Source organism: Theropithecus gelada, chromosome 3 (assembly GCF_003255815.1).
Source record: "Theropithecus gelada isolate Dixy chromosome 3, Tgel_1.0, whole genome shotgun sequence".
NCBI classification, from domain to species: Eukaryota; Metazoa; Chordata; class Mammalia; order Primates; family Cercopithecidae; genus Theropithecus; species Theropithecus gelada.
This window is the reverse complement of record NC_037670.1, coordinates 30,071,160-30,084,189: the sequence shown is the minus strand read 5'-3', so window position 1 is coordinate 30,084,189 and position 13,030 is coordinate 30,071,160. Positions and strand designations below refer to the sequence as shown.

The 13,030-nt window shown below is 41.2% G+C and overlaps 1 protein-coding gene across 4 annotated transcripts in view; it reads right to left on the bottom strand.

Annotated features, from left to right (window-relative positions):
• The window catches only part of SYNJ1 (synaptojanin 1), a 101,481-nt gene that overhangs the window by 72,155 nt on the left and 16,296 nt on the right, over window positions 1-13,030 (bottom strand). For all 4 annotated transcript variants that reach the window (XM_025380212.1, XM_025380210.1, XM_025380211.1 and 1 more), the window contains exon 3: window positions 1,761-1,847. In XM_025380212.1, coding sequence (XP_025235997.1) covers window positions 1,761-1,847 — 87 coding nt within the window. The remainder of the gene's footprint in view (window positions 1-1,760; window positions 1,848-13,030) is intronic.

Here is a 13,030-nt window from a genome sequence, read left to right as displayed (position 1 = left end):
ATTCACTAGACATTTTGGTTGAAAAAAATCCTTGTTTAAATATATTAAGTATAATAAAGCATTTAAACATTAACAGGATAATCTCACACAAAACTGTTCCTGAACTTACTCTGAGGCTATAAAAACTTTATCAAATAATTGGCCGGGCATGGTGGCTCATGCCTGTAATCCCAGCACTTTGGGAGGCCGAGGCGGGCAGATCACCTGAGTTTGGGAGTTCAAGACCACCCTGACCAACATGGAGAAACTCCATCTCTATTAAAAATACAAAAATTAGCTGGGCGTGGTGGCGCATGCCTGTAATCCCAGCTACTCAGGAGGCTGAGGCAGGAGAATCACTTGAACCTGGAAGGCAGAGGTTGCGGTGAGCCGAGATCGCACCATTGCACTCCAGCCTGGGCAACAAGAGTAAAAAGTACGTCTCAAAAAAACTGAAACAAACAAGAAAAAAACTTTATCAAATAAAAAAGTATGTGTTACCTTCTCTACTTCTGTTTAATGACTGTCAGAAAATTCAGATAAGATAATGAATTCACACTCATTTTTACAAGTTGTTTGTAAATAGTAAAGTTGAAAAAATGGTATACTATTTTGAGCTGATGATATTGATGACATATGGGCAAAAGTCTCTGGTAACAATTTATAAAGCAATTTGGTTTACAAAAACTTTCATAGAGATTGTTTTCATGTAATTGTGACAAAAAGTCTATGAAATTAATATAAAGTTGAAATTGAACAATGGTATACTGTGAGCATGGGCTCTGACACAGGTAGAAGTGGCCCTGAATCGTGGCTCCATTACGTATTACCTGGACCAATTTCAGTACGTAGCATAACCAACCTGAGATACCATCTCTTATAAAAAGAGATTAAAGCAAATACCTCAGTACACTGTGAGACTTACCCAGGACTAATCAGCAAAGCACCTAAGCACAGTGCTTTATATGTGATCAATCCATAACAAATGACAAATCTCCATTTTATAGAACAGTGCTACTCAAAGTATGGTCCATGAACTGTTACCAGCTCACAGTGAGAAAGGATGCTTACACTAGAATGGAAATCTAGTGTATATTACTAAGTGTATATTACTAAGTGTATTACTAGTGTATATTACTAAGTTCATCCTTTAGTTTAGCTGACCTTTTTTTCTAGTAAGACTTTATCAATGAAAGAAGCCACATGTTGATTTACATCATAGTGCAAGCTCCTTATCTTATCATAGATCAATAACAAAATAATTTATGGACCAGTACCAATCTTGAAGCACCACTTTGAGCCGCACAGTCATAGATAAACTAGTAACTGCAAAGGTTACTCTGCAGCTCATGGTGACATTAAGTGGCAAAAAAAAAAAAGGCTCAAGCAGAGACTTTCTGAATTCAAAACAGATGTCTTTTCCACTATAAACCAAGAAAAATCAGTGTAGTTCTAATGAAGACACTTTTTCCTAAATGCACTGAAGCAACAAAAAGGAAAATGTTCTGATTTTCTCTTTTGACAACTGACACTTATCTCTTCAAGTGCTCACACCAGAGACTGTCTCCAAACTTAGACTTACATGACTTTGAGCATGTAGCATGCCTTTTTGGGCAACAAACATTATCACAACACTAGCTACATTAATGTTTAAAAGATGTTAGCACATGTGTAGCTTAAATAAGGAGTCTACAATAATTAATAGCTAGTCCCTCTCAAATCCTTAGAATTACAAAATAGAAATGAAAAAATGAACGAATTCTACTGAATGATAAACTTACCAAGATTTAACCGCAAAACACCTAAGAGTCCATATGCATCCAGTACTTTGGAGTATGTACCCTTGATTGCCTCTTTTTCTGCAGATGCTACAAAAAAAAGTTTTAGTTTAAGAAAAATGACCTGAAACATTGGATTCTATTTAGCTAAGTATAAATCCAGAGTTTCAATCAAAAGTTTCTAAATCTGATATTCTTAAATGTACTGCATAAAGTATTTTCTCAAACTAGTAACATAAGTATTCTTCCCAAAGAGTTAATAAATTATTCCAAGACCATCTATTAATCAATCCATCCTCTCCACTGATCTGAACTCTGTCTTCTTATCCTTTTATTCTTGACAGAATAGTGCTTGACACTTAGAAAACTGACAAAACATTTAAATGATAAAAGCTAAAGGTAACACTTAACTACACAAATGTAGTGCAAGAATGGGGAAATCTGATTCTGAAAGGACAAAAGTCTGGTCTTTGCCTTATTTCTTCTGCTATAAAGTTAATGTTATCTTGCTAATGAATATAAACCACAGAATAATTTTCCTAAGACAGGCTATTATGATTATTCTATTGAGAAGAAAAAACAACAACAAAAATCAAATCCTGAAACTTTAAAGGAAAAATCTTCCTAGCACTTAGCAAATATATATTAAAAAATTGACAAAGAACCAAAGAAATATTAACAACCAGTATTTCGAAGGACAAATACAAATAATACATCCCACAGTCTACAGTTGATCCTTGAGAAAGATACCTTCCTTTCCTTCCAGGTTTCTTTCCTTCTTTGCTGCTTTCCCTTCTCCATTATCTACCCCACACTCAACTCACTTCCTGGCTGACTGGTTCACACATTATTTACTTCTTATCTACTACACTTATCCCCTTTCCTTTATCTACAAAATATGATGTTTGGCAATACTGACGTGTTCCACGTTAGAAAATCATGTAAGGAGATCCTTACAACTGGTTCATTTCCAATGCATCTTTATTGCCAACAAAAGGGTTCTTCTTAGCCTACTGCTTTGCCTAATACTCCTTTGTACTTCTCATTAGAGATCTTTTGCTTTGCCTGGAAGCTCTTCTCCAGAGTCCTATAGAACATTTCAGTTTCCCTGCCTGCTTCACCTCTTTTCAGACCACGTAGGCTTAAGCCTTCTTCCTAGTGATCTGGCTTCTGCCTTCTGATGAGTTTTGCTCTGCTAGTTGCAGCACAGGCTAAGACTAAATGACTCAATCACTCAATTAGCTGACATTTTCACAATTCTCTAATATGTTCATTATTAAGTGTGGGCCATTATCAAACCACCCAGTATGAAATTAGGGAGTGGAGATTTCACCAACCCATTAAAGTGATGGGGGTTTATATTTCATTCTGCATTCCTTGAGTTCCTATTAGTATTATTATATCTCATGTTTGCACAACAGTTAATCCTAACATTCCATGACAAACAACCCAAATATAAAACATTACAATATAAACTTTAATTACATTTTATAAAGCACAATAGAGTTGCCTTCTCCTAAATACTGCCTCTTTAAGAGTACCACATGTACTGTAAACATTAGAGAGACTTGTTATACCTCTCAGGACAGAAGGCATGACTTCCAGGATAAATATTATTCTAGAATTTTACAAGTCATATGCCATATACATTTAAAATACAATCACTAATATAGTTACATAGAAAGTACTAGATATATCCATTTCAGCAGCAATCATCATTTGGGTTCAAATGCCAGGAGGCAGAAGAGTTAAGAAGAAAATATAGTTTTGTTTTTTTTTTTGAGACAGAGGCTGGAGTGCAGTAGCACAATCACAGTTCACTGCAGCCTTGACCTCCAGGGCTCAAGTAATCCTCCCACCTCAGCCTCCCAAGGAGCTGGGATTACAGGCATGTGCCACCATGTCCAGCTAATTTTTTTTTTTTTTAATTTTGTAGAGATACAGTTTCTCTATGTTGCCCAGGCTGGTTGGGAACTCCCCGGCTCAAGCAATCCTCCTGTCTGAGCCTCTCAAAAGTGCTAGGATTACAGGCATGAACCACCACGCCTAGCAAAAAATATATTCTTAACATTAAGTCACCACCTTCCTTTAGAAAACAGAAAAGTCATTCTATAACTTAAATTACCATGTAACAAAATGTTCTGTCTTCTAATAATGCATAATAATTATCTTCTCATTAATTACACTCCAAACACATGAACATATGTCTCTCAGGACCAATGAAGGCCCATCTGTTAGACTATCATCTAATTCGAACATGCAAACAAATACCCTGCAGTTTAGTTATTTACATGTTTGTATTCTATTCGGAGACTCAGGAAACAGGATATACACACACCCACACACATACCTTAAAGTGCATACTCTTAGAGCCAAATGTACTTTTAATTCCAGACACTTCCAATTTCATAAGAGAAAACAGTATCTTCTTCCTAAATATATTTGTATCTGAAGGACAGTAGATGTTTCCCTATTTTATGATATATGCTTCAAAGGTTTTGAGTAGAGTGGAGGAAGGCCCAGTACTGGCCACTAGGAAAAGAAGGATGGCCTGCACATGAAGCTGAAGCTAGAGGTGGGGGAAAAGGGCGTCCACTCGTGGGAGGGGCAGCCTGGCATGAGTTCCTGAAGTCTGACTAGGGTGAGGAAAGGACTGTCCACCCAGGTGTGTTAGGGGCACCCTGGCATGGTAAGTAAGAGCTTGAGAGGGACGGGGAAAGCAGGGTTTTGAAGTACCAGGGGGGTACGGAGGGTACCTATGCGGTGGAGGAGGCTACACTGGCAATAGGAGAGTGGTTATCTACGGGGAATGATCAAGAATAATGACAGCCAGGTTTCTCACTGTCAGAGAAGGTACTCACAAATGCAGAGAGAGAAACTAGAATGGACAGTGTTCATTAGAATTGGAGTTACCAGGCCGGGCGCAGTGGCTCACGTCTGTAATCCCGGCACTTTGGGAGGCCAAGGCAGGCGGATCACCAGGTCAAGAGATTGAGACCATCCTGGCCAACATGGTGAAACCCCGTCTCTACTAAAAAAAACAAAAAATTAGCCAAGTGTGGTGGTGAGCACCTGTAGTCCCAGCTACTCGGGAGGCTGAGGCAGGAGAATCACTTGAACCCAAGAGGCGGAGGTTGCAGTGAACCGAGATTGTGCCACTGCACTCCAGCCTGGTGACAGAGTGAGACTCCATCTCAAAAAAAAAAAAAAAAAGAATTGGAGTTACCAGTGTTTTCTAGATAGACTGAAGACAGACAAAAAGATATAGAAACATAAGTATATATGTCATATACATATATAGTTACATATACTCCTTAGTACTAGCCATTGAGCAGACCCGGGATCTATAATACTCTGACAGCAATGCACACACCTAGCATACTTTGGCTTCTACATACCATTCTCCACTAAAAGGAACTACTAGGATTCCTTAGAGAAATGGTTGATTCCAGAGCAAAGGCAGGGACAAAATGAGCCTGAAACACAGTATTGTGCCAAAAGGTAAGCAAGTGTTTAAAGGATAATGGAGATATGTCACAAACATGTAGAAGGCAGCTTGAAGGGGCTTCTACTGGTGAAATCCAGGAATATTTAAGCATCAAAACAAATAATAAGAGTAATGGATTATAAGCCTATGAATTCAAAGTCTCATGAGGAATGGGCAAAACAATTATAAAAAGTCTTCCCGACATGCCTAGCAAACCATCACCTTTATCAAGTAATCAAAGTGAACACCAACAGGGAGGGGCCTGGTACAGTGGCTCATGACTGTAATCCCAGCACTTCGGGAAGCTGAGGCAGAAGGACCGCTTGAGCCCAGGAGTTCAAGACCAGCCTGGGCAACATGGCAAGACCCTGTCTCTACAAAAAAAATATTAAAATTATCCAAGTGTGGTGGCATGCACCTGGGGTCCCAGCTACTCAGGAGACTGCGGCGGGAGGGTTGATTGAGCCTGGGAAGTCAAGGTTGCAGTGAGCTGAGATCATGCCACTGCACTCCAGCCTGGCCGACAGAGTGAATCCCTGTCTCAACAACAACAACAATAAACCAAAGTGAACATGAACAGTAAAAGGACAAGTCAAAACTGTGAGCCACCTGTCAAGACACAGTGAAAAGAGCACCATTGCTGCAGTACTCCTGCCAGAGGTGAATAACCTGAATCTATGCATGAGAAGCCATCAGACCCAAAGTGAAGGACAGTCCACAAAGTAACTGGCTTTCACTTTCAACATTTTTAAGGCCACAAACATCAAAGATTGAGAAATTTTTCCATTTAAGGAGACTACAGAGACTGACAACAAAATAAAACGTATACATCTGAACTGGATCCTTTTGCTATAAAAGACATTGTTCGGGCAATCGGTAAAAATTGAAGAGAGGATAAGGATTAGACAGCAGTAATGCATCATGGTTAATTTTATGATAGTGAGAGGTGACAATGTGCTAGCAGCCCTCACTCTCAGCGCCTCCTCGGCCTCCGGCCTCCGGCCTCAGCGCCCACTCTGGCGGTGCTTGAGGAGCCAGCCCTTCAGTCCACCACACTGTGGGAGCCCCTCTCTGGGCTGGCTGAGGCCGAAGCCTCCTCCCTCTGCTTGCAGGGAGGTGTGGAGGGAGAGGCGCAGTGGGAACAGGGACTGCGCTGGCCGGCCATTGTGAGTTTTGAAGGGCACTGGCCAGGGCACGGGCTGGGCGGGCCCCACACACGGAGCAGCCGGGTGGCACCTCCGGCCCAGGGCAGTGAGGGGCTTACACCTGGGCCAGCAACTGCGGAGGTTGAGCCGGGTCCCCCACTGCTGGCCCCCCCGAAGCTGCACTCAAATTCTCACTGGGTTTAGCTGCCTGGGGGGGGGGGGGGGGCAGGGCTCGGGGCCATGTCTGAGCTCCTCCCCCTGCGGTGGGCTCCCCTGCAGCCTGAGCTCCCCCAACGGGCGCCGCCACCTACTCCTTGGCGCCCAGTCCCATCGAAAGCCCAAGGGCTGAGGCATGCAGGCACCGCTGGTGACTGGCGGGCAGCTCTGCCTGCAGCCCTGGTGCAAGATCCACTGGGTGAAGCCAGCTGGGATCCTGAACTAGATGGGGACTTGGAGAACTTTTATAAATCTAGCCGGAGGATCCTAGGTGCACCAATCCCCACACTATATCTAGCTAACCTAGTGAAGACTTGGGGAACTACCACTGTGTGACTCTGTGTCCAGTTCAAGGATTGCAAACACACCAATCAGCACTCTGTGTCTAGCTCAAAGTTTGTACATACACCAATTGGTACTCTGTATCTAGCTAACTCTCTAGCTAACTAGCACTCTGTGACTCTGTGTCTAGCTCAAGGATTGTAAACGCACCAATCAGCACTCTGTCAAAATGGACCAATCAGCTCTCTGTAAAATAGACCAATCAGTAGGATGTAGGTGGGGCCAGATAAGAGACTAAAAGCAGGCTGCCTGAGCCAGCTGTGGCAACCCACTGGGGTCCCCTTCCATACCGTGGAAGCTTTGTTCTTTTGCTCTTTGCAATAAATCTTTCTGCTGCTCCCTCTTTGGGTACAGGCTGCCTTTATGAGCTGTAACACTCACCATGAAGGTCTGCAGCTTCACTCCTGAAGCCAGCGAGACCACGAACCCACTGGGAAGAACGAACAACTCCAGATACGCTGCCTTTAAGAGCTGTAACACTCACCACGAAGGTCTGCAGCTTCACTCCTGACAGCGAGACCACGAACCCACCAGAAGGAAGAAACTCCAGACACATCTGAACGTCTGAAGGAACAAACTCCGGACACACCATCTTTAAGAACTGTAACACTCAACGTGAGGGTCCACGGCTTCATTCTTGAAGTCAGTGAGATCAAGAACCCACCAATTCCAGACACAATAGTTTTACATGAGAATGTCTTTCTAGGAAATACATAGCAAAGTATTTGGGGGTGATGGGGCATCATGTCAGCAACCTATTCTTTTTTTTTTTTTTTTTTTTTTTTTTTTTTTTTGAGACGGAGTCTCGCTCTGTAGCCCAGGCTGGAGTGCAGTGGCCGGATCTCAGCTCACTGCAAGCTCCGCCTCCCGGGTTCACGCCATTCTCCGGCCTCAGCCTCCCGAGTAGCTGGGACTACAGGCGCCCGCCACCTCGCCCGGCTAGTTTTTTGTATTTCTTAGTAGAGACGGGGTTTCACCGTGTTAGCCAGGATGGTCTCGATCTCCTGACCTCGTGATCCGCCCGTCTCGGCCTCCCAAAGTGCTGGGATTACAGGCTTGAGCCACCGCGCCCGGCCAGCAACCTATTCTTAAAAAGTCCAGAGAATCCACTCAGGTCTGGGGCAAGAAAAAAAAAAAAAAATAAGTCCAGAGGAAAAAGGTTATTTATACCATACTTCAACCTTTCTGTATGTTTTAAATTGCTTCAAAATTAAAATTTTTTCAATGTAACCAGCAAAAATAATTTTTTAAAATACATATACTTATTCCCAGATAAAGAAGCTTTTATCTCTGACGTTAATAAGGTAAACTCTTCAAAATACCTTGTTATTCCCTCCCCGTACATTTTTTTAATGGGGAAAAAAGATTTCCTTATTTTATGAGACGCCATAAAATTCACAAAAATACATGGTGGAAGGGGGATGAACCTAATTAAATTACTGCCCCACTTCTCTGGTAATTTAATTCTAGAAAATAATTTTAGCATCTTCTACTCTAAAGAGATTATTTAAAATAAGAAAAGCTATACAACATTACATAAAATAATATGTATAATCTTTAGATAAAATACAGCACTTGGAAATATTTTACAATAATCACCAACATTCTTTTTCCCTTAATAACCTCCTTTGCATCCCATGCTTCAGCCAAAATGAGTAATTTTGTTGCCCACACGTTCCACCTTCTCTTCCCTCTCTCCCTTTGTTCACACTGTTGTTTCATCAGGACCAACCTTAATCATCCTTGTATTTCCAAATATTACCTATCCTTCAGTTCCAAACTAAAACACCACTTCCCTTCCCAAAGATCTTCCCTGATCGCTCTAGTTGGAGGTGAATCTTTCTCCCAATTTATACTATAGTTACATCTAAACTAGTAACAACAGAAACTAGGTCTTATTTCTTTTTCTTTTTTTTTTTTCTTTGTTTTTTGAGACAGGATCTCAGTCTGTCACCCAGGCTGGAGTACAGTGGCGCAATCACGACTCACTGTAACCTCAAGCTCCTGGGCTGAAGTGATCCTCCTGCCTCAGCCTCCTTCCTGAGTAGCTAGGACTACAGGCACTAATATTACAGGACTATACTGAGTAGTAATAGGACTATAGGCACGTGCCACCATACCTGGTTAATTTTTATTTTTTGTAGACACAAGGTCTTGCTATGTTGCCCAGGCTGGTCTGAAACTTCTGGCTTCAAGTGATCTTCCTGCCTTGGCCTCCCAAAGTACTGGGATTACAGGCATGAGCCACTGCACCTAGCCTCATTTCCTTACATCTCAACACCATACCTACCTAACACAGAGACTTTGAATGAACACTGCAGCTGCTGATTAAATATTCATCTAATAGACAAAAACAAATGGAGAGGTTGTGCATTAAAGGAAATGTTTTGCTAACTTAAAAATAATACATAAAATGGATCACCTGAGGTCGGGAGTTTGAGACCAGCCTGGCCAACACGGTGAAACCCTGTCTCTACTAAAAATACAAAAATTAGGTGGGTGTGGTGATGCACATCTGTAATCCCAGCTACTCAGGAGGCTGAGGCAGGAGAATTGCTTGAACCCAGGAGGCAGAGGTTGCAGTGAGCCAAGATGCGCCACTGCACTCCAGCCTGGGTGACACAGTGAGACTCCATCTCAAAAAAGAGATAAAACATTTTACTTTATCATTGAAAGTATCTGAATGCCCTCATTACTGAGATTCACATTCAACAACTCCTCAGTTATGTCTGGAAACTTTCAAATGTGTATGTCTGCGGCAGGGAGTAGTAAGGTGGGGGTGGGAAATACAGGCATTGTTAAATGATTGCTAACCAGGGTTTAAAATACTGAAGTTTATGAAGTGGCAGGGTGTGTGTGGGAGCTCAGAGGAAACAAACTGAAAGAATGAGCGGAACTGAAAGTTCAGGAGATACAGTGTTAGGGAAGTTCAGGTCACTTTCCTGCTAGTGCAGTCTCGCAAGGTATTCACTGCACTTTCAATGAACGGAATAAACTCCCTTTTGTGAAGAGGTATTTTTTTCCCCTCCCATTCATGGTGGTTATTAAACAAATGAGATGCTAGGCAAAACAAACCTTTCTTTGTAAGTTACTGATATCTAACCATAAGTAGGTAGGAATGTCCCAGAAGAGAATTGCTTTCGGAGTGATTCTGAGCCCATCAAGATCGACAGCAGTTCAGCTAAGGTAAGGCGGCCTGCACCTCATTAGCTCACATGCTGAACACATAAGCTAAAGCAAATTCCAACTTCTAAAGTTTCTGCTATAACACCTTAGGAATAAATAGTACCTAACTCCCTCTATAGCTCATTTTAAAGGAAAAGACTCTTTATTTTTCCCATGTCATACTCAACACCATTTTTTGTTCATACCTTTTCTTAGGTACTTTTTTTTTTTTTTTTTTCATTTGATACCAACTGTTTATTAGAAAAGAAAAACTTTTTTGTGGGCCCAAAAAGAATTGTTTTGCTGGGCGTGGTGGCTCATGCCTGTAATCCTAACACTTTAAGAGGTCAAGCAAGTGGATTGCTTGAACCCAGGAGTTCAACACCAGCCTGGGCAAGATAGCAAGACCCCACTCTAAAAAATAAAAAATAAAAATAAATTTAAATTTTAAAAAGAGTAGTTTCTCCATAAAAAATAAAGGTGGAATGAAATGTAACAGGTTAGGTATAACCAAAACTTGCCACATAAAGACAATAAGAAAATTTTAACAACAAGATTCATTTTTCAATGACCTATTAATCACAGAACAATTAAAAAGCTACATAAAAACCAATCTTACTTAAGTATTAGAAATATATTTCAATTCACCCATGGATCCAACTCACTTTTAGACAGTAAAATTTTTACTGACTTAAGAAAAAACACTGCCGGTTGGGCAGAGTGGCTCACGCCTATAATCCCAGCACCTTGGGAGACCCAAGGCGAGTGGCTCACTGAAGTCAGGAGTTTATTATAGAGACCAGCATGGTGGAACCGTGTCTCTACTAAAAATACAGAAATTAGCAGGGTGTGGTGGTGCACACCTGCAGTCCCACCTAGTCAGGAGGCTACGGCAGGAGAATTGCTTGAAGCCAGGAGGCAGAGGTTGTAGTGAGCCCAGATCACGCCACCGCATTCCACCCTGGGCGACAGAGCGAGACTCCATCTCAAAAAAAAAAAAAAAAGAAAAGAAAAAGAAAGAAAAAAATCCTGGTTTTTTTTGGTTTTTGTTTTTTGTTTTTTTCGAGACGGAGTCTCGCTCTTGTCACCTAGGCTAGACTGCAGTGACGAGATCCTGGCTCACTGTAACCTTCGCCTTCCTGGGTTCAAGCAATTCCCCTGCCTCAGCCTCTCGAGTAGCTGGGATTACAGGTGTCCACCAACACGCCCAAATAATTTTTGTATTTTTAGTAGAGATGGGGTTTCACCATGTTGGCCAGGTCAGTCTTGAACTCCTGACCTCCTGTGATCCTCCCACCTTGGGCTCCCAAAGTGCTGGGATTATAGACGTGAGCCATGGTGTCCAGCCAAAAACACTGCCTATTAAACTCATGTACTTACATTATGCTTAAAGAGTATTGACAGAATTCTCGCTGCAATGTTTTCATGTAAAATAAATGGAAATCAGGTGGGGCGTGGTGGTTCATGCCTGTAATCCCAGCACTTTGGGAGGCCGAGATGGGAGGATCACTTGAGGTCAGGAGTTCGAGACTAGCCTGGCTAACATGGTGAAAACCCATCTCTACTAAAAAAATACAAAAATTAGTTAGGCGTGGTTGCAGACACCTGTAATCCCAGCTACTCGGAAGGCTAAGGCATGAAAGCTTGAACCCGGGAGGTTGAGGTTGCAGTGAGCCGAGATTGCATCATTGTACTCCAGTCTGGGTGACAGAACAAGATACCTTCTCAAAATAAATAAATAAAAACATAAAAACATAAATAAATAAATAAATAAAAAAGGAGGGAGAGATAGTAGGTAGAAATATAGAAAAACAAAAGTGTCCGTGAGTTGATGATTATGGAGGCAAGGTGACATATATAACAGTTACACTATTTCTCCAAATAAAATGTTAAAAAAATTATTCTCATTACGTTCTTTAAAATACTGGATACATTCAGAAAGGAGAGAAGATAACTCTGGCCAATTATCTTGAGAGAGCCAGAAGCTACTGGAATTCTAAGGGATCAGAGAAGTACTTTTCTCTAATTACCCTAGACCAGGAGTGCATTAGCCAAAAGTTCAATAGGCATTTGAACTTTTTTTTTTTCCCCCAGACAGGATCTCTCACTCTCACCCAAGCCTGAGTGCAGTGGCATGATCATACCTCACTGTAACCTGAAACCCCTGGGCTCAAGCGATTCTCCCACCTCAACCTCCTAAAGTGCTGGGATTATAAGTGTGAGCCATTGTACCTGATGGATTTGGACTTTCATAAACTTCAAAGGGAATAGTAAGTCCTACAATCTTTAGAATGGTCCCATAGCCCACACTTCCCAAGGCTCTCAAACACGCATCAAATAGTAAATGTATATTAAATTAAGAAAGGAGAAGATTTAGTAATTCCAGAATGAAGGCCTTAGGAAGGGTAAATATTGTTACACCCTGCCATCAATGTTTTCCTTACATTCATCCTAAATAATTTAGTTTTAATATTCTACCTGTTGAAACGGAAACTATCCTTGGAAAATAGTAAGTTGGCTTTTGCTCATTATCACAGAAGAAGTTAGGAAATATTTAAAACTATATAAAGCCGTGAGGTAGTAATATCCTACAACTTAATTCAGATAACTCAACTCCTTCCTTATTTTAGTCTGTGCATGTTTTCAAACTTCTTTTACCCGAACAAATTCATGCATGACTGAAGGGAGGCCCAACCTACAACTATTCCTCTTTTAAGCTACTGGAAGGTAACAAAAATAGAAACTGTAGAGGTGGTCTATTTATAGACTACAGAAAACAGAATATAAATGTATCAATTGTTCTCTATCAAAATTTAACATATTAATTGTGCTCTATAATATTATTTGACATCCTCCACCTTTTTTTTTCTGGAGTGACTTAATTTTTTTTTTTTTTTTTTTTGAGATGGAGTCTCGCT